The sequence below is a fragment of the Mesoplodon bidens genome (assembly GCF_964165515.1).
Source record: "Mesoplodon bidens genome assembly, chromosome: 3".
Classification (NCBI taxonomy): Eukaryota; Metazoa; Chordata; class Mammalia; order Artiodactyla; family Ziphiidae; genus Mesoplodon; species Mesoplodon bidens.
The window spans coordinates 47,332,098-47,354,150 of record NC_138178.1 but is presented as its reverse complement, the minus strand read 5'-3'; the positions used below and the strand labels follow the sequence as shown (position 1 = coordinate 47,354,150).

At 36.2% G+C, this 22,053-nt stretch overlaps 1 protein-coding gene across 3 annotated transcripts in view; it reads right to left on the bottom strand.

Annotated features, from left to right (window-relative positions):
- The window catches only part of TCF12 (transcription factor 12), a 389,492-nt gene that overhangs the window by 79,387 nt on the left and 288,052 nt on the right, over positions 1–22,053 (bottom strand). For all 3 annotated transcript variants that reach the window (XM_081227388.1, XM_081227387.1, XM_081227389.1), the window contains 2 exons: positions 4,156–4,291; positions 333–385 (listed from right to left, as the gene is read on the bottom strand). In XM_081227388.1, coding sequence (XP_081083514.1) covers positions 333–385; positions 4,156–4,291 — 189 coding nt within the window. The remainder of the gene's footprint in view (positions 1–332; positions 386–4,155; positions 4,292–22,053) is intronic.

Here is a 22,053-nt window from a genome sequence, read left to right as displayed (position 1 = left end):
TCAGCAACATAATGACTAATTAAACATCAAAAGACCTGTACAGGAGATCTTCTTTGACAGCTACCAGCCTAGTCCTCTTCCCAAGAGGGGAATTCAAATGACAGGGACATGGAGTAAAAGCGTATAAGTGAGCTACAAATCACTGAAGAGAAATCTTAAAAACCTAACACTGAATTTGGATTTAACTCAATCAGTGATTCCGGTAAGTAGAGAACAGTTACTATGTGAAGTGTGCCTACTGATACCAACCAAATGTATCCTTACAGCCAGCAGATACTGAATACCTGAAATCAGTTTGTTTACCACAAAGTCAAAAAAAAATGGGTACTTACAGAAGAAGGCAAGCCAGGAGGCACCTTTCTGACTTTCTTTGCTTGCAAAGGATCTGCACGTGGGAAACAGTATATTTCATCAGCATTTATATTAGAAAAGTTTCAGACTTCAAATGAGCAGGAAAGAGTTTTTCCTCCTAGTACCTTTCTTGTTTTCCAGTGTTTAGAAGTAAGAGAATACAGTGATAGGGGTCTCATTCTTTCTAACTGGTTCCAGTGCAAAACAGGTACTCCTAATGAAGTGATATATTCTGAAATACATACCCCATAAGTTTGGGACGATGACAGCAAAGTAAAACAAGAAAGAAAATAACAAACCAATAAGCATGTGTGAGAAAAGGGAATAAAATTTCTTAAGCACTTATTATGTGCAAGGTTCAATATTAGGCACTTTACATCATTTATCTCAGCTCATTTACAGAGGGGCATTTGGTACAACAGGTCAGTTTAATAATATGATTCCTTAAGAGAGACACAAATTTAGTGTTCATATCACATTGAGAATTAGGTTTAAAAGCATATTAAATAGACTAAAAGCTAATGCTAATGCTATAAGGTATGATGCTAAAAATTTGAAATAAAATTTAATAACTGAAAAATTAAGGTTATAATAATATCTTAGATATGCTACATAAACTATTAGATACAGGCATTGTCATGTATGATATCATCCTACAAGTATTTTATAAGAACATTTACTTTAACAATGTGTGGTTAAAACTGCAATTTCAGCACTAATTATTATACAATTTTATCCTTGGATGTTTATATTTATTTCTAAGAAATAACTAAAGTATATTTCTTTCTAAGACACAAATTATTTATTAATATAATGGAGAATATGAATATTTTCATATGCCTAACCACCTTACTTGGTATTTTACTTTTACTTATCTGTAAAATTTAAAATTTAATACTTGTTCATCTTATTTATTGTAAAAAATGGTGTTAATTGCACCTTTCCAATCGTACACAAATAATGGATCAAATTCAGGATTTTTCAGAGAGGTTCACTATGAAGAAGAGAGAATGCATAAGAAGGCTGATGTTAATTACAATGTTTTTGAAAACTGTAAAAATTAGAACTGTAAAAATGGTATTTTCCTGGGTCATAAATGATACGACAATAAAACATGCAGTTGTTTAAGTAAGAATGAAACCCATTTAAATTGGGGCTGGGAATCTTTATAGTGAATATCCCAGGAGGCTTCAAAGCTAAAAAAACAACTTTGTAAGTTGCACATAGAAAAATTTTATACAATAAAAAGAGGAAAAAAACACTCATTAGCATCTATTCCCTACCCCAAGAGGCAGCCTATATTTCCTTAAAACAAAAGTGCCAAAGATAAACAACATCTGGCACACTCTATATTTATAAAACTTACAGGCAAAATTTTTGTTCTTTGTGAGGCTTTTCTAAAACCCAACTTTTCACAACTAGTACAGTATCGCTTGAGCAAAAGCCACACTCCATACATACCAAGAGAGTCAACTGAACTGTTCCTATCAGTCTGGAGCCCATCACTCTCTTTTGGGGTAGTTAGCAGTAGAATATATTGCTGTTTAGATAAGGACAGTTTTTCACTGCCATGGGAATGGAAATTTTTCTTTTATATTTTTAATCTCATCATTAGCTGCCACTCTACAATTATATAAATAATGTGGGATTCAAAATCATGAGCTTAGGATACAGAGTTCACTTTTGGGGAGGTTTCAAAGTGTAATAGTTAAGAGAGTAAGCTGATTGGATTCAAATTTCAGCTCCATCACACAGCAGCTGTGTGAGAATGGACAAGTTACTTAACCTCTTAGAACTTCAGTTACCTACAATAACCTCCTGGAGTTATTGCAATAAATATAATACAGAAAGATGCTCAGGGCAGTGCCTAACAGAAAATGACACAATAAATTTTAGCCATTATTACTAGGTTTATATTAAAAACTGTGGCAAGAGTATTGTAAGTTAGATACTGTTTTGCAGAATGTTGATTTCCTAAAGCATCTAAATAGCTTCAGAAGATGCTAAGATTGGCGTAGATTATCTCTGAAGTCCTTTCAGAGATTTTATGGATAACTGCAATGCCAAGAAAGAGTGTCTAAGACTGAGAAATAACAATGAAGAATGGAATAATAATTCACTAAATGGTATTCACCCAGGAGATGAGTGTACCTCCCTGGATACCAAGGCTTGGCTAAGTTACTTAGCTTCCTGGGTCTTGGTTCCTTATTTGCAATATGATGTTAATATTATAACCTCACAGAGTTTTTGGAAAGATGCAGTATGTATAACACAGTACCTGGCATAGAAGAAATAATCCATAGTACCTAGCATTATCATAATCAAAATGAAAATGAAGAATATATAAGCTTTAATTTCTGGAAAGCTTGAGTATTTATGAAATCCACTCCCCATCCCTGCCCTCAATATTCCAATAGTTTATTTCCTCCTTGAACTCTTAGTAATAGTATACTGGTCTATATTAGTGCTTTTTATCACAGTGTATGCTCACATAGCATACTAACAGATATTTTTCTAGAGTGACACCACCACATCTAGACTCAACAGAATGTTCTTACCCTGACTATCTAATTTGGTGGGAAACAAAAGTGGAGATGGAGAAAAGATACTTTAACTTACCATTTCCTTAATGAGTGCAGTGGTCTAAATCATCAGAGCTAATAGTACATATACTCAACCACCCATAACACTGAGAGGTGGGCATATCTAACCAGAGTTTTCTATGCCTAGAATGACAATTGATCACTGTGCCCTTTTACACCCTCAAGCACATTCTAGACCCAAAGGCTAGGGACATTTTACCAAAATTTAGGTTTGACAGAGGTAGACATACAAATTAGGGGTGTCAACAAGTATTTGTGGAACAAATAACTGGGACATACTTTCTTTTGGTGGACTATGTTTATTTCAGAAGCTGGTCTATCCTTAATATAAACATGCTTTACAACTTCAATTTTCTATAAAGGATTCTTTGGTAAGAATAACCAAAAATTCCCACATTTAAACACTGACTGGATAGGGTGTCAGAGTATACCTGAGGCTTGCTGTAAGCAGCAACACAAAACAGATTGGCCTAGTAGGCTATGTATAAGACATAAAAGAAGGAAGCTAAAGAAAATGAGATTTGCATGCTTGATAGTTACTGAGTTTCCTTTTGAGGTGATGTTTTGGAGCTAGAGATGATGGCTGTACAGTTCTGTGAATATACTAAATGTCCCTGGATTGTACACTTTAATATGGGTAATTCTGTTATGCTAATTTTACCTCAGTTTTTTAAAAAGTGGGGAGTAGAAGCAATTAATATGCAAAGAACATTGGACTTGGAGTCAGAAAATCTTACATTTTATCCTGCATAAATCACGTCTAGTTATACGAATGTGTCCTCTTTTGAGCCTCAATTTTATGTTAAAACTAGTATTACGTCCACTGACTACTAGGACTGCTGTCTGGATGAAATGAGAATGTATACTATAAAACCACTTTGTAAACTGTTGAGCATTATATCAATTTTAGTCAAGAATAAGATGTTAATATTAGTACATGACATTTTTATTATAAGAGGAAAAACTAATCCCATTTTTAAAGTTCCATTTTTCACTATTCAGTTCATCTTATACTGATGACCAAATAAAAATATTTTTTATTAAATATATATTATTTTATGTAAATAAGCCCCAATATCATCGTGATACCCAAGAAACCAAATTTCTTCTAATTAAAAGTACAGCCAAAAGCATAGACTAAGGGGGAGTGGGGCAGGGAAGAAACATTTGTAAAATGGGGTTTGTTGTGTGATACACTTACCAAGTGCTGCAGAGTCATGGAGTGGTCTTCTCCTGGAACTTGTGGCAGAGAATGAGTAGTACGGTGTCCCAGGTTTTCCTGAAGAAGAGATTTGTGCTGGGCTTCCAAGCCCTAGATCTTGTCTCAGGAGACTAGACTATAAAACAAGGCCAAAGGAACAAGTTATCTTCTCATTGATTATGAACCCAAATCTGAAAATGACATCACTCCTGAACTATCTATAGTAACTTCAACAAACCCTTGAATTTAGGAAGTATCTAAGTACTTATTTGAATTTTATTAGACCATTAGTTTAAACGTGTATTTTCTCTTTTTCCCCATCCTCATGTTGCCTGCTTTCTAGTAATTATGTAGATCCATACACTCTTAGGGTTGAAAGATACTTTAGTTACTACGTAGTTCCACTCTTTAATCATCAAGAACATTTTTGAAAAATGGCCACCCAGTCTTTGCTTGAATGCTTTCATGACCACAAAAGGTAGTCAATTCTGTTCTTTTTCCATTTTTTTTTCCCTTTTTGGAAAGCTCTCATTGTTTGAAGAGTTCCAATATTTTCAAGACTAGCCATTCCTGTTTTCTTCAACTGTGTCTCATGACATGGTTTGAATGTCCTCCTCACCATCTCTGATACAGACCTCTAGATTTACTTTCCATTTGTCAAAGTCTCTTGCAAAGGAGAATGGAGAATAATGCCCCAGATGTGGGCTTATTAATGCAGAGTAGTTTTCAACACTACATTTAAACAACCCATTTATGCTAGCTAGCTCATACTGAGAGGTTAAGAGTAATCACACCCTGTTACTCTTTATTGTATAAGTTGCTATTAAGTCATGTCCCTCCAATGGTTTCTTTGTTCAGTTTATGTTCTTTGGTTCCAAGTACAAGACTTAACATTTATCTCTGATAAAATTCATCTTGTTATATTTGATCCATAATAATCATCCATTTTTATCCTTGTCCAGGATGACAAGGCTGAGGAGAGAGCCCTAATGTATGTCACAGTGATGTCATGAAACTGTGTCAAGTACTTCACTGAAATCCAGAGATTCAGCAGCCCTGACCTACTAACGAATTGACCCTGTCATAAAGCAAATGAAGTTAATTTGGCAGAATTTGTTTTCAAGCTTTCTGGTAGCTGAGGGAAAAGGAAGACCTCAATTGGAAAGGGTGTTAGATATACTTGAGAAGATGCTCTCAAATGAAAAGGGCTGTGATTTCTCTAATATATTCACTATTCTCCCAGTCAATAATACCCCTTACTCTTATCACCATACTGTTGGTAGTTGTCATTCCAGTTACTGAGCATCACAAAGGTACTGAGAAATAAACCTCAGCTCTGGTTAGAAAGAATCAGTAGAACTTTATAATGCTAGTCATTAATAGTCCAGTCCCTGCCTGCAGAAAGACTTTCATTTCAGTTTGTCACACTATTTAATAATTTTAAGTAATATTTATGTTTCAGCTTAAAAATCTAAGGTGGAATTAACATAAAATTAACCATCTTAACATTTCCAATCAGTGACATTTAGTACATTCATAATGTTGTGCAACCATCACCATCCAGTTCCAGAACATTTCGTCACCCCAAAAGGCAACTCCATAGCCATTCAAACAGTCACTTCCATTCCTCCCCTCCTCCAGCCCCTGACAACCACTATCTGCTTCTGTCTCTGTGGATTTAACTTATTTTGAATATTTCATATAAATGGAATAACTAATATGTGACCTTTTGCATCCAGCTTCTTTCACTTAGCATAATGTTTTTGAAGTTCATCATGTTGCAGCATGTATCAGTACTTCATTTCTTTTTAGGAATGAATGATATTCCATTGGACGGATATACTACAATTTGTTTATGCATTTATCCATTGATGTAACATTTTGGTTTTCTCCAGCTTTGGACTATTGTGAGTAGTGTTGCTATGAACATTTGTGTGCAAGTATTTGTTTGAGTATCTTTTCAATTCTTTTGGTTATACACTTAAGAGTGGAGTTGCTGGGTCACGTGGGAAAATCTGTCTAACTTTTGGAGAAACTGCCAAACTGTTTTCCATGGTGACTGCACAATTTTATACTTCATTGTATGATGGTTCTAAGTTCTCTACATCCTTACCAATACTTGTTACTTTCTGGTTTTTAAATTATAGCCATCCTCATGGGTGTGAGGTGGTTTTGATTTGCATTTCCCTCGTGACTAATGATGCTGAACAACTCTTCTTGGGCTTGATGGTCCTTTGTATATCTTCTTTGGAAAAATGTTTATTCAAGTCCTTTGCCCATTTTTGAATTGAGTTGCCTTTCTGCTGTGGTATTCTAAGAGTTCTTATATGTTCTGTTCTGTATATTAGACCCTTATCAGACATCTGATTTGCAAATCTTTTCTCCCATTTTGTAGGCTGTCTTTTCACTTTTTTTTTATTTAAACAAAAATGTATATTTGTTGAAATATAATTCACATATACAATTCACCCATTTGAATGTACAACACACTGGTTTTTAGTATATTCACAAATGCGTGTAACCATCATCATACTCAATTTTAGAACATTTTCAACACCTCAAAAAGAAGCCCCAACCGTTTCACTATTACTCTCCCCCCCACCCCCACCCCGCACTCCCCGTTCACCTTAAACAACCACTAATCTACTTTCTGTCTCTGTAGATTTCCCTGTTCCAGACATTTCACATGATGGAATCATCCAGTATGGGGACTTTCACGTCTGGCTTCTTTCATTTAGCATGTTTTCAACGTTCATGCAAATTACAACATCCACTTTTGGCCCTCCATATCTGTGGGTTCTACATCCACAGATTCAACCAACCATGGATCAAATATATTCAGAAAAAAATTCTGGAAAGTTCTAAAAGCAAAACTTGAATTTGCCAGAGTTCCTTGTATGTTTTAGATACTGATTTCTTGTTGATTTTTTTAATTGAAGTATAATTGCTTTACAATGTTGTGTTAGTTTCTGCTGTACAATCAAGTGAATCAGCTATATGTATACCTATATCCCCTTCCTCTTGGACCTCCCTCCCACCCCACCGCCCCTCGGTCCCACCTATCTAGGTTGTCACAGATCACTGAGCTGAGCTTCCTGTGCTTTATAGCATGTTCCACCTAGCTATCTATTTTACACATGGTATTGTATATATGTCAATCCTGATCTCCCAATTCATCACACCCTCCCCCGCCTGCTATGTCCACATGTCCGTTCTCTACATCTGTGTCTCTATTTCTGCCCTGCAAATAGGTTCATCTGTACCATTTTTCTAGATTCCACATATATATGTTAATATACGATGTTTGTTTTTCTCTTTCTGGCTTACTTCCCTCTGTATGACAGACTCTAGGTCCATCTATGTCTCTACAAATGACCCAATTTTGTTCCTTTTTATGGCTAATATTCCATTGTATACATGTACTACGTCTTCTTTATCCATTCACCTGTCGTTGGACATTTAGGTTGTTTCCATGTCCTGGCTGTTGTAAATAGTGCTGCAGTGAACACTGGGGTACATGTGTCCTTTTGAATTATGGTTTTCTCAGGGTATATGCCCAGTAGTGGGATTGCTGGGTCGTATGGTAGTTCTCTTTTTAGTTTTTTAAGGAACTTCCATACTGTTCTCCACAGTGGTGGTAACAATTTATAGATTCCCACCAACAGTGCAAAAGGGTTCCCTTTTCTCCACACCCTCTCCAGCATTTGTCGTTTGTAGATTTTCTGATGATGGCCATTCTGACCAGTGTGAGGTGATACCTCATTGTGGTTTTGATTTGCATTTCTCTAATAATTATTGATGTTGAGTCCCTTTTCATGTGCCTCTTGGCCATCTGTATGGCTTCTTCGGTGAAATGTCTATTTAGGTCTTCCGCCCATTTTTTCATTGGGTTGTTTTTTTTTTTTTTTTTTTTTTAAAGAAGATGTTGGGGGTAGGAGTTTATTTATTTATTTTTGCTGTGTTGGGTCTTCGTTTCTGTGCGAGGGCTTTCTCTAGTTGTGGCAGGCGTGGACCACTCTTCATCGCGGTTGGGCAGGCCTCTCACCATCGCAGCCTCTCTTGTTGCGGAGCACAGGCTCCAGACGCGCAGGCTCAGTAGCTGTGGCTCATGGGCTCAGTTGCTCTGCAGCATGTGGGATCCTCCCAGACTAGGGCTCGAACCCGTGTCCCCTGCATTGGCAGGCAGATTCTCAACCACCGCGCCACCAGGGAAGCCTGGTTGTTTGTTTTTTTGACCTTGAGCTCCATGAGCTGTTTGTATATTTTGGAGATTAATCATTTGTCTGTAGCTTCGTTTTGCAAATATATTCTCCCATTCTGAGGGTTGTCTTTTCGTCTTGTTTATGGTTTCTTTTGCTGTGCAAAAGCTTTTAAGTTTAATTAGGTCCCATTTAGGTTTATTTTTTGTTTTTATTTTGATTACTCTAGGAGGTGGGTCAAAAAGATCTTGCTGTGGTTTATGTCACAGAGTGTTTTTCCTGTTTTCCTCTAAGAGGTTTATAGTGTCTGGTCTTACATTTAGGTCTTCAATCTTTGACTCAAATTTAAACAAGGACAAGGAGGTAACAGGAAGTGGGCCAACATCTACTGATGCTTTTGTTTGCCTGTACCAGGTTGAACTCTGGGGATACAAAGGTAAAAGAGCTCCTTATGGGGGCTTCCCTGGTGGCGCAGTGGTTGAGAGTCCGCCTGCCGATGCAGGGGACACGGGTTCGTGCCCCGGTCCGGGAAGATCCCGCATGCCGCAGAGCGGCTGGGCCCGTGAGCCATGGCCGCTGAGCCTGCGCGTCCGGAGCCTGTGCTCCGCAACAGGAGAGGCCACAACAGTGAGAGGCCCGCGTACCGCAAAAAAAAAAAAAAAAAAAAAGAGCTCCTTATGAAGCTCAAACTCTAGATGGGAAAAAAATATTCTTGATAATGTCCTTTGATTCACAAAAGTTTTTAATATTGATAAAGTCTAACTTATTTTTCCCTTTGTTTCTTGTGCTTTTAATGTCATATCTAAGAATCCACTGTCAAATCCAAGGTAATGAAGATTTATCCCTACATTTGCCTCTAAGAGTTTATAGTTTTAGTTCTTATACTTAGATCACTGATGCACTTTGAGTTAACTTTTGTATATAGTGTAAGGTAGGGGGTCCAACTTCATTCTTTTGTATGTGGATATCCAGTTGTTCCAGCACTATTTGTTGAGGAAAATAGTATTTCCTAACTCAGTGGTCTTGACACCCTTGTTAAAAATCAACTGGTCATAGATGTTCGGGTTTCTATCTGGACTTTCAATTCTATCACATGGGTCTATATGTCTACCTTATACCAGTTCCACAGTGTTTTGGTTACTGTAGCTTTGTATTAAGTTTTGAAATTGGAAAGTGTGCGTACTCCAATTTTACTTTTCTTTTTCAATGCTGTTTTGGTTATTCGGGATTTCTTGAAGTTACATATAAATTTGAGGATCAGCTTTTCCATTTCTGCAGAAAGATGCCATTGGAATTTTGATAGGGATTGCATCGAATCTGTAGATTGCTTTGGGGAGTATTGCCATCTTAACAACAAGTCTTCCAATTGATGAACACTGAATATTTTTCCTTTTACTTAGGTCTTCTTTAATTTCTTTCAGCAGTGCTTTGTAGTTTCCAGTGTACAAGTCTTACACCTTGTAGTTAAACTTATTCCTAGGTATTTTATTCTTTCAGATGATACTGTAAGTTGAGTTGTTGCTTAATTTTATTTTTGGTTTGTTCATCAGCGTAAAGAAATAAAACTAAATTTTGTGTGTTGATCTTGAATCTTGCAACTTCACTAAATTCACTTATTAGCTCTAATAATTTTATTATAGATTCCCTATGTATAAAGATCATATCATCTGCAAACAGAGATAGTTTTACTTCTTCCTTTCCAATTTGGATGTCTTTTATTTCTTTTTCTTGCCTAAATGCTCTGGTTAGAACGTAAAATGTTGAATGAAAGTGGTGAAAGTAGACATTTTTGTCCTGTTCTTGATCATAGGAGGAAAGGCTTTCATGTTTTACCACTGGGCATGGTATTAAGTGTGGGTTTTTCACAAATGACCTTTATCGAATTGAGGAAGTTCCTGCCTATTCCTAGTATTGTGAAGTGTTTTATCATAAAAGGGTGTTGGATTTTGTCAGATGCTTCTTCTGCATCAAATGTGATGACTGAGTGACTTTTTCCCCTTCATTCTCATTAATGAATGACCAATCCTCATATGTCTAATACACATGCATTCTTAAAATAAAACCCAGTTAGTCGTAGTGTGCAATCCTTTTAACACAGTGGTGGATTTGTAGCTTGCTAGTATTTTGTAGAAAAATTTTCATTAATATACAAAAAGGATATTGGTCTGTAGTTTCCTTTTTCCTGTGATATCTCTAGCTTTGTATCAGGGTAATTCTTGCCTCGTTGAATGAGTTAAGAAGTGTTTGAGAAGGATTGGTGTTAATTCTCCTTTAAATGATCGGTAAAATTCATTAGTGAAACCATTTGGTCCTGTGCTTTTCTTTTTTGGGAGGATTTTTATTATCGATTCAATCTACTTGTTTTAGTTCTGTTCAGATTTTCTATTTCTTCAGTTTTGGTGGTGTGTATGTTTCTAGGAATTTGTCCATTTCTTCTACAGTGTCTGATTTTTTAGCATACAATTGTTCACAGTATTCTTTTATAATCCCTTTTATTTTTGTAAGGTTGGTAGTAATGCTCCCTATTTTCATTTCTGATTTTAGTAATTAGACTTTTTTCTTAGTCAATATAGCTAAAGGTTTGTCAATTTGTTTAGCTTTTCAGAGAAGCAACTTTTGATCTTGTTGGTTCTATTGTTTTCCTTTCTCTATTTTTAAAAATTTCTGCTCTAATCTTTATTATTTCCTTCCTTCTGCTAGCATTGGGTTTGGTTTTCTTTTCTTTTTCTAGGTTCTTATGATATAAAGTTAGGTTACTGATCTTTCTTCTTTTTCAATGTAGACATTTACAACTATAAATTTCCTTCTGATCACTGCTTTCACTGCACTTCATACATTTTGCTATACTGTCTCTTCATGTGATATTTGATATTTCAGTTTTTCAAAAAATGCCTATTCAACAATGCTGGAGCACACATGAAGTAATCAGTATATTAAATCACCCAAAGATCATTGCATCTTTCAGAAATGTTTATAATTAAGAAGACAAATTTTTCAGACTTCTCAAAAGGTAAGTGATTCTTTGACTAGAGTTGATATCTTCTTTTACAAAAGAGGAAAGTGAGTAGAGGATTTCGATCACCAGACAATATGATGTGTATATGAAAAGACTGCATAATACCAATGTAATTATTTAGCATTAATCACATAAATTCCAACAGATACAAGGTTCAACAGATTAGGAAACAAAGGTGTTGACTAACAGACATGAAGAAGAAATAGCTCCCCTTAAGACAATAATCTCTAGGAGAAATGATAAAAATGAGAAAACAATTAATATAAATGTAAATGACACATGTATCCTTTCTATTTCTATAACAAACCATTAGAAGTGGATCTCCTGATTATGTTATTTGTGTGAGAATAGTGTGACCCAGGAATCATCAAGTCTCCCACACATTATACTAAAATTTCCATTGTTACATCTGTTTTGTGTTTCTTTCTTTCTGTTTTTTTGCCTGTGCTAGGCACATTTGACATTCCTCAAATAGCAATTAGAATATGGCTAGAGTATGCTAGATGGAACATATTATTACCACATGTTTGAGGGCAGGGGTCAGGTACCTTGAATTTTTCCTTAAAAACATCATTAGTCTTTTAATAGGATGTTCCCTGCTCAGTGCAAAACTGACTTTCATGATACCATGTTTTGAGGTGCCTGCTGTACTTATTACTTCATCTGTGTTTTCTCATGTAGAAGGTACATACAAAACTGGTCACTGTACCCACACAAACAAATACGTGAGAGGAGATGGGCATTCATGTATCTCTTAACAGTGTTCCTTTCAACATTTCCCTGGCATATAAATTCTAATGAGCATATAAGATGATGATTAATACTAGTGGTCAACAAACCATGGCCTACAGGTCAAATTGGGCTTGTTTGGAAAATACTTTTATTGGAACACAGTCTCACTTAATTTACTTATATATTGGCTATGGCTGTTTTTGTGCTACAGTGGAAGAGTTGAGTAGTTGCAACAGACAATGTATGATCTGGAAAGCCTTAATTATTTACTTTGTAGCCCTTTTTAGAAAATATTAATTGATCCCTTATGTAATGCTTTAATGGCGAAACAAAGGGCTGAGTTTGGAGGATGGTTAAGAAGTCTGTCTGCTTAAAGTTGTAAGATAAAGATAGATAAACTTTCAGATGAATAAAAGATGAATAAAATGTAGCCAGTGAGTTATTTCTTCAAAGAAGTCCAGTAATAGTCATAATAAGGACTAAAAGAAGCATAAAACAATCTAAAAGGTGAATAGGCAAATGTATTTCTTATATTCCTAAAAGTAAATAAAATGTCTACAAAAACTCTGATGTCCTGGAAACAGCATGGGCTTTGGAGTTAGCTACCCTGAGTTCAAAACCTGACTGTAAGATCCTGGGCAAATTATCTAACATTAATGCATCTGTTTTGTTTGGTTATATTAATATTTCACAGGGTTACTGGGAGAAGTAAATGAAGCTTAAGTAAAAGTGAGTAGCATGGTTGTAGGCCCTAGAGAAAATAAAAACTCCATTTCATTTTTTTCCTCCATAGGTTACATATTCTAAGTATCATAAAGAATGAAAATAAGATAAGTGGCATTTTTTTTTAATTGTTTCCTGGGCACAAACTCTATCTTTCTCCTAAGTAAGGAGACCTCGGCTGCCCTGAATCCAAGATAGTTGAGTTGCAACTCCCAGTGGCTAAAGTAAGATAGGATATTGGAAATAGAAAAGAGAATAGGCCCCCAGAGAAAGGATTGACAGTTAGAGGCTAAATCCAAAGAGGAGTGTGACAGATTTAAACTGTATCAACCTAGACCAAGAATAAACAGAAAAATGCCAACTTATTCTCAGAGTGATGCAGCAGAAGTGTGTGTATTTGTGTGCATAAACCCATATTTAGCACACAAACATCTACAGACACATATTGAGTGAAGGAAAAAGAATGCATGTGCACCAATATGGTGAAATGTTAAATGATGAAACTCTATTAAAGAGTACCTGGATGCTCACTGTACTATTCTGGCATCTTTTCTGTGGGTTTGTAATTTTTCAAAATAAAAACTTGGAGAAATCAGACTAAATATCAAGGATCCACTAGCACACCATCAAATGTACCATCTCAGTTAATATTTACTGCAATCTTACTAAACATTACGTACAGAGATTTTATGTTATACAGATAGCAAGCAGTGGAACCTAACTTGAATCTAGTTCTGTTGAAGAGGCTCTTTCCTCAATACAATAAAACTTCCTGGGACCCAATTACCATTTATAAGTGACCTATAAATGAATTTGTGAATTATAATCCTAAAGCTGAGTTACCTATAGAATACATACTGGTAGGTTTTTGTACATATGCATGAAATAAAGGAAGAAAAAGAACAAATTTTTTTTAGGGAAAAAAGTTTCCTTGTTACCAATTTTACTGCTGATATACTTTTCTCCTTATTGTTGCCAAACCTGGAGATGTGGTTAGGAAATACCGTCTTCTTTTTCTGCAGTGAATATTTGTGCCGAAGAAGATATAGAAGTTGTTCTTTATTCAGCTGCCCTTCACTCAGCTGTCCTAATCATAGAAATAACCATTTCCCCATTTTACCTGTATCATGGTCAAAATGATTAGGCAAAGTAAATGTAGGAGAAATTGTTTCTTCTAAGAACACAAGATGATATTTTATCCTGTTAACTAAAATGAAATGTTCAGTACTATAAGAAACACAAAAGAAGTTTAAGACAAGGTTTTCTCCACAAGGACTTGATAATCTAAGAAATAATACCCGTGGAACTAATGGTAAATATGACTTTAAAAATCAAGGGCTAAACTATATATGCCTAACATTTTGATATTCTACCACTGACAAAATCATGTATTTTTCCTTTATTTGATCCTTTAAACATTTTGGTAAAACTAAAGAGCACATAATAAACTACTGAATTTTTTCCTAAAATAAAATTACATATCAGCTCATATTATTGATTTTTCTGCCTGCCTGAAACAAATGAGAAGCATTATTGATCTTGTCCTGGAGGTATCTAAGGAAAAAAGAATACCCAAGTATCCCAGAGGATACAGAACTAGACAAAGCAGTTTTATTCTGCTGTCTTATTCAAGGCAGAATTAGTATTCTGAAATGACATAGCACTAAATTTCTTAACACACGCTTAGAGAAAAGAATCTTTTCTACAGTCATCTAGCAACTCCATCTGTGAAAAATGTACCTAAATTACCAAAGAATAATTAATAAAGGGTTATTCCTGAAACACTAAGATGGCCTAGATTATTATTATCTTTTGCTCTTCGTATTCTTTTAATGCCTTTATATATATATATATGAAATAAATTATTTTTCAAAGAAGAAATTTAGAGGCTTGAAGTTTATTATATTATTCTCTCTACTCTTTGGGAATTTGAAGTTTCTTCAAATTAATAAAATACCATATTTCATTTTATTTAATTTTTTTTAAACATCTTTATTGGAGTATAATTGCTTTACAATGGTGTGTTAGTTTCTGCTTTATAACAAAGTGAATCAGCTATACATATACATATAGCTCCATATCTCCTCCCTCTTGTGTCTGCCCCTCCTACCCTCCCCATCCCACCCCTCTAGGTAGTCACAAAGGAATGATCTCCTTGTGCTATGTGGCTGCTTCCCACTAGCTATCTATTTTAGATTTGGTAGTGTATATATGTCTACACCACTCTCTCACTTCATCCCAGCTTACCCTTCCTCCTCCCCGCGTCCTCAAGTCCATTCTCTACGTCTGCGTCTTTATTCCTGTCCTGCCCCTAGGTTCTTCAGAAACTTTTTTTTTTTTTTTTTAGATTCCATATATATGTGTTAGCATACGGTATGTTTTTCTCTTTCTGACTTACTTCACTCTGTATGACAGACTCTAGGTCCATCCACCTCACTACAAATAACTCAATTTTGTTTATTTTTATTAGCCTAGATTATTGTAATAAAAACTTAGAGTAAGTTTCATTTTACTCTATTTTTTTTTTTTTTTTTTTTGCGGTACGCGGGCCTCTCACTGTTGTGGCCTCTCCCGTTGCGGAGCACAGGCTCCAGACGTGCAGGCTCAGCGGCCATGGCTCACGGGCCTAGCCGCTCCGCGGCATAAGGGATCTTCCCGGACTGGGGCACGAACCTGTGTGCCCTGCATCAGCAGGCGGACTCTCAACCACTGCGCCACCAGGGAAGCCCGTAAGTTTCATTTTGAACTGCATATGACAAACCTTCAGCCTGAAGAAAAATTCTCATTTCCTTATATGGAACTTTAGTAGCCTATGCAATAATTTTGTTTTTAAAGTTCTCTCTTCCTCTTTATGTGCTTGAGAAACCCTAACTCTAAAATGTGAACTTGAAAAGGCTATTTAGAGAAAGTTTTCATGGTGATACTGACCAAAGTGTAAAGAAGAGGTATAAAGCAGTGGGCATGGCCAACATCATTTACTAATGCAACTTCTTCTTAATTATATTGGAAGATACTGTGAATGTAATTTCATAGTAACACAGGAAGATACCCGATATTAAAATGGTGCTGATAACTTGCCAGGAAGATTCAAAATCATACTGCAGTAATCTGGATATTCTTTACCCTTAAAAGGGCAAGTATTCTGAAATCTTGATAAATATAAACTTATTTCCTCAGAACTACTTTTTACCATTAAATGGCTTGGTCCAAATGCTGTACTACATATACTTTGATATCTATGCACAATCAGAGAAAATAAGGACCTAATGTCAAAAAATTTTATCCTCATTTTATGATTAAAAATTTGAAGCACTAACTTAACACTAATTTGTTTTCTAGAAAAGATGGAGAGTACCTAATGTTGTAGTCATATATTTCAAAAAATTTAAAATATTTAATATGGACTCTTGGAACCACTGCTCTTTGTACATTCTACAGACCTCCTTAATTTCATGCCTATATTATATCCCTGAAATGGTATGCAGTTTTCGTACATAAGGGCAAGCAGCTGTTCCCAAATTTGTCTTTTTGAGAGGGGGAGCTTATTAATTAAAGATGTAGAAAGGTAAAAAAACAATCATGATAAAATAGAGTACATAAATTGTTAAAATTTCCCAGATGAATTCTTTTTTTTTGGCTGTGTGGCTTGCAGGATCTTAGTTTCCTGACTAGTTCCCGGACCAGGGATTGAACCTATGTCCTCGGCAGTGAAAGTGCAGGGTCCTAACCACTGGACTGGCAGGGAATTCCTCTCAGATGAATTCTTTATACTGTACCATGTGTTCTTTTGTCACTGAGGGATAAAGAAAGAAAACTGTCTAAAAGCAAAATTAGTATAGTATTATTATATTTGCAACTGCTCTTTTAATTTAGAAACATCACAGTACAGTTCAGCTGTGAGTCCATCTGAAGTTTCAGAGACAGGGGAATTGAAAATGACAAAGAAGCCTCTCACCTCATGTCACAACCAAATCAAAATCTCAGAGGGTGAAGGGGAATTCAGGGCAAAATATAAATGCTGGGCTTTAATAATATATCAGGCTTCTGTTAACTTTCTACAAATGATTAAAAAAGAGGCTGTAATAAATCTCGAATTTGGAAAACACAGACATTTGTGAAGTAATTGTATTATTATGCAAATTCATTTACATTGAAATTCCAGGGATATGTTAGCAATTATCAGCAAGTTGTTAAAGAATTCTATCCTGAGAATCTCATTAGATAGCAATGCAAACTACAGTTATCATTCTGAGAACAAAGGGATCTTGAATGAGTAATCAATAGCAACTGGCAGAAAATGAGACATTAATTATGATCCTCTCTAGTGTTTTGTCTAAGACAAGATTTCATTAAATGCTTTGTGCAACCTGAATAGTTCCAAGTCATTACCAACATTTTGGACAATATATTAATTGGGGGAGGGGGGAGGGAGGGATGTACAGGGAAACAAAGTAAAAGAAAACCTGAGATGCTTCTATTTCTTTCCTGGGTCAATAAAAACACACCAGCCACCACTACTAGCCAAGTGCTATGCTCATTCTTTTACAGGTCCCAAATCTTATAATCTCAACATGGTCTCTTGAAAATTTAATTATCATTTTCAATACTTAAAGTGTCATGCAGGTTTGAGAAGATAATGACAGTCATCCATCAAATGCATCCTGCCAACACAATCAGCCCAATCTTTCTGGCTTAAAAAGAGAAAAAAGAAAAAAGAAGAAAAGAAACTACCTATATACTATTAAATTACTAAAACATGGCAATCTTAGCAGTTTAAGTTTCTCAATCTTCCTTAATTATCAGTAAACAGAGGGAAATTTTACCATCTTATTATTTCATTTTCACTATTTTTTTTCTTTGAACTTTTCTCCTGAATCCCGTATCAGCCAATGGAAAGATAACAAAGTAGGAAGATCTGGGATGTAGACTGATAAAAGAGACCTCCCAGAAATAAAAGAACTATGAAAAAAACCAGCAAAAATAAAAGCTATTTTAATATATCCAGTATTTAAATAATTTAAGAAGGACTTGGGATTTTATAGGCTTCCATAAGGAGAGTCCCCACTTTCAAAAATGCTATAGGAATGTCCTGAAGGCAGACTCCCATGAGGTTAGTAGTGAGCATACTCTAAACATGTCTTCTCCTAAGTGAGCAGTTTTTCTGACTGTTTGAATTTAGAAACTTCCTTGATAAATAGGGTCCTCTGGAAGACTTCCTATAAAGGTACCAGTATGCCTTTGAGCCTTGTCTTTTATGAGTACAAAGCAGCCAACTATGTGAGATGTTAACCAACATAAGAAGAACAAGAGATAAGGAAATGGCATTTCTATTTTGCTTCTGTGGAAATGGTGTTATGTAGTCCTAAGATTTTCAGCAGAGTTCTAATACTTTGAAGCCACTCTCTTTCCATTTAATGCTAGCTTTCACATCTAGTAAATGAGTATGCCCTCCTTCCCATACCTTGCATTTTCAAGAATACAATTAAGGGTAACACAAAACCCAATATAGCGTTAGGCCTACAGTTAGGCATGTAATACTTTTTGAAATGAAACATTCTATACTGGACATCATTTTAAAAATCAAACTTTTTATTTTGGGAATTTTCAAATATAAACAAAAGTAGGAAAAAAAGTGTAATAAATCTTTATTTATATACCTTTCACCCAGCTTCAACAACTGTCAGTATTCTGCTGCTTCTGCTTCATTTATTCTTCCATCTCTCAGCTCTTGTTGCATCCCCCAAACTGACAACAATCCCTTATTAACATGTAATACCCAGTCTGTGGTCACCTCTTTTTTCACTTTTTTCCCAAGGATGGTGTCTAATCTCTAGCCATTATTTAACAGACTCCTTTCTCCTGAAATAAGTTTACAAAAGAATAATGATCTTTGAAACAATATTTTGAAACAGCACTGAGTAGCATGAAAAATGATTAGCAAGTTTTATGGAGGGAATAGGAACAAAGAAACAATGCCTCTTCCCCCTGCCAAGTTACCTCTGCATAATCTAACTCTCTCTGGTCTTTTAACAGAAGCAGGAAATTAAAACTGCCTACTGTTCATACTTCATGATGAGACATAACTCCTACAAAACAATTTATTTTACCTCTGCTCTGAACAACTCACAAAGCCTGGCTCACCCTGAAGGCAGCTGATGGCTTACTACCCTTTCCTGGATCACAGGATTCAGATTCAAACATTTTTTGAACGCCTACTGTGTGCCAGCCACTGTGCATGCGCTTTCACATGCTCCTTTATTAGTGAATCATCTCTTGGATAGCTTCAACATTTGATCCAACAGCCAGTTTTATATCTTAGCATTTCTGACTCCAACAATCCTCCATCACCATCGAATAATCTACTCCTGAAAAGGTGCTGGTATGGGGAACCACTTGACTTCTGAAATTTTTAAGTTCAATATTCAATTCTGACATAATCTATTCTTAAAGCACCATCACTCCCCTACTACTTATTGTACCTGTAAAACATAAACAGAAACCTCAATTAAACAGAGCTGAGAGACCAGAAGGGAGAGCTCTCACCACCTGTGACGATAACAGAGTCCAGAAGGAAGAAGAAAGACTCCTCTTCTTTCCTGACAAGGACTCAGTCAATGAAAAGCCATGAACTCTTGTTTACTCCAACCCTCCCAATTTCCTTTTTGCCCTCTATAAAAGCATTCTCCTTTCCTTGCTGTGGGAGACTTGCATGTGGCTCACCATGGTTACAGACCTTGAGCTGCAATTCTTTGCTGATCCCAAATAAACCCATCTTTATTGGAGAAATATCTGGTACTCTATTTGTTTTAGGTCAACATTTTGGTGGCCCATAGGGAGACCAGAGAAGACCCCCAATGACTCTGGGGCTGGTAAGCAAACAGGTGTGGTACTCACAATTGAGTCCATTTTGCTCAGTGATTTTCTTGCTGACCCTGAGATTTGAAGGTATGTCTTTCTCCTGGATCCATGTTCTTACCCTCTTTGTGTCTGAAGGTCTTCAGGCTTTATTTGGGATCTATTTTAAGGTTTCACCTTTCTGGTTAAGGCCTTGCTCTGTACGTGAGTACTTGTTTGGCACGCCAGTCTGATTTTGAGAATAGACTGGCTCAACTAAAGCTGGCCGAGAAGCTGTCCACCTATTCCTTTGGTAACAGGGACTGCTTCACTGAAACCGCTTCAGGTGAGCCACTGGCCCATTCCTATGAAAGAGGGGCTGTTCTCTGGAAACTTGTTGAAAAATCTTTGGCCCTGTTCCTCTAGGACAAAGCTGTTTCCTTCGAACTGGATGATATAAGCTTGCTGGCTGTTCGAGTTTCAAGCTGTTCGAACTGAGCTGTTTGGGCAGTTTGAAAAATTATTCTTTTACTCTAGAGAAAAACCTCTGAGGAATGGGATCCCAGTTATCTAAGTATTTTGAGGGCACCCCCTCTTACAGGAACTCAGGATGATTTTATGTTTAAGAACCTTCCTCAGGCACATTTTAAACTAAATGGACCAACCTGACCAAAGGCAATTTAGAATATCAATGGCCATTATGGGGAACATTTGAAATTCCCAACTTTAATTTCCTTTAAATTGAATTTGACTACAACTGCTCAAAAATTTTGAGAACTGAGGGGAATACCTATTTTAATCGGTATTTTGAGGCTTCCCAATGTTATCAGGAGTCTGAAATTGCCTCTCCGCAAAATAAGATTTTAAGGTAAGATTTCTCTTGTTGAACTTCCCTTTTTCTCTGAAACTCTCCCTACTCCCTTTTCTTCTGAACTTATCAGAACCTGTCCCTTTAAAATTAAGCCTTCTGAGGATCCAGAGGCTAAACCCTTAATTTCTTATATTCCCTGGACCAAAGCTGAACTGGGAGCCATAGTCAAATATTTTCCCAAAGTAACTAAAGATCCTTACAGATTTGCTGAAGGATTTAATATAGTCATTCAAACTTATCAACCTGGTTTCTCTAATTGTATCAACTAGTTTATATACTTGTCAGTGAAGGCCAGACCCAGTACTGAAAACTGCTAATTGGGAAAATCCTGGAAGGTCTCTAGAACTACAACTGGGAGACCAGCCCACTAACTTATATATGATCAGGCTCAGGCAATCACTAGGTGACTTCATCAAGCAATTCCTGGGGCCTTTCCGAGTCCTGTTGATTGGAACAAATTCAGACTTGCACACAAAAATCTGATAAACCTGTTCATGACTATTACAATCGACTTCAAATTGTTTTTAAAGAAAATTCTGGTTTTCCTTCATATGTTGATTCCACCTGAGGAGCTTTTAACTCTACGTTTATTAATGGGCTGAACCGGGACCTTTCCCTTCTAGTAAAAAGGACCAGGATGGAATGGGAAACTATGTCCACTCCAGATTTAGGTAATCTGGTAAACTAGCTCTCTCACACTCTGGAGCAGTCACCTAAAAGGAAGATGAACAAAATTCTTAATCCTCAACTCCAGCAAATGAAAGTTCCTAAACAAACTAAAAACCCTCCTAGTTTTTGTTATTATTACAAAAAGCCAGGACTTTGAAAAAGAGATTGTTATAAATTTAAGTGCTTTAGGCACCTTTAGCTCTCTAACTAGCCTTTCCAACATCCTGCCAATTCTCAATGGTAGGGGCTCTGAGGAACTACAGGCGCTCTTCCCAATTCTCCCTCTTAATCACCTTGGAGAAGTGTTTCTCCAGATTTGGGATGAATCTCTTCCAGTCCTAACTGACACTAGAACCACAGTCTTAGTGCTCAACTCCACGGCTATAAAGCAGCCCATGCCTTGGAGTACTGAAACAGTTCAAGTACTGAGGATCTCTAGTGAAGCTCAAGAGTTCCTGTCTCTGAACCTATTCCTTTCTGTTTAGGCCCAACAGACTGAATTATACGCTCTTACGTGGGCTTGTACTTTAGCGCCAAGAACAAAGTTTGCCAATATTTACACTGATAGTAGATATGCTTCTCAGAGTAGCTCATGATTTTCAAGTGTTGTGGAAGCAACATGGCTTTCTTACTTTCAGCAGAAATAAAATTTAAAATTTTTTTAATTTAAATAAAATTTAAAATTATTAGATGTAATATTTTTAACTGCCACTTTAGCTATTATTAAGATGATGGGGCATTCTAAACTTGACTTGCAGGAGGCTGAGGGAAATCACCTTGCCGGTATTTCCAAAAGAAATGCTGCCCTCAAAGGCACCAGCAGCAGCCAAATCTCTGTCATGGTCCAAAGGGAT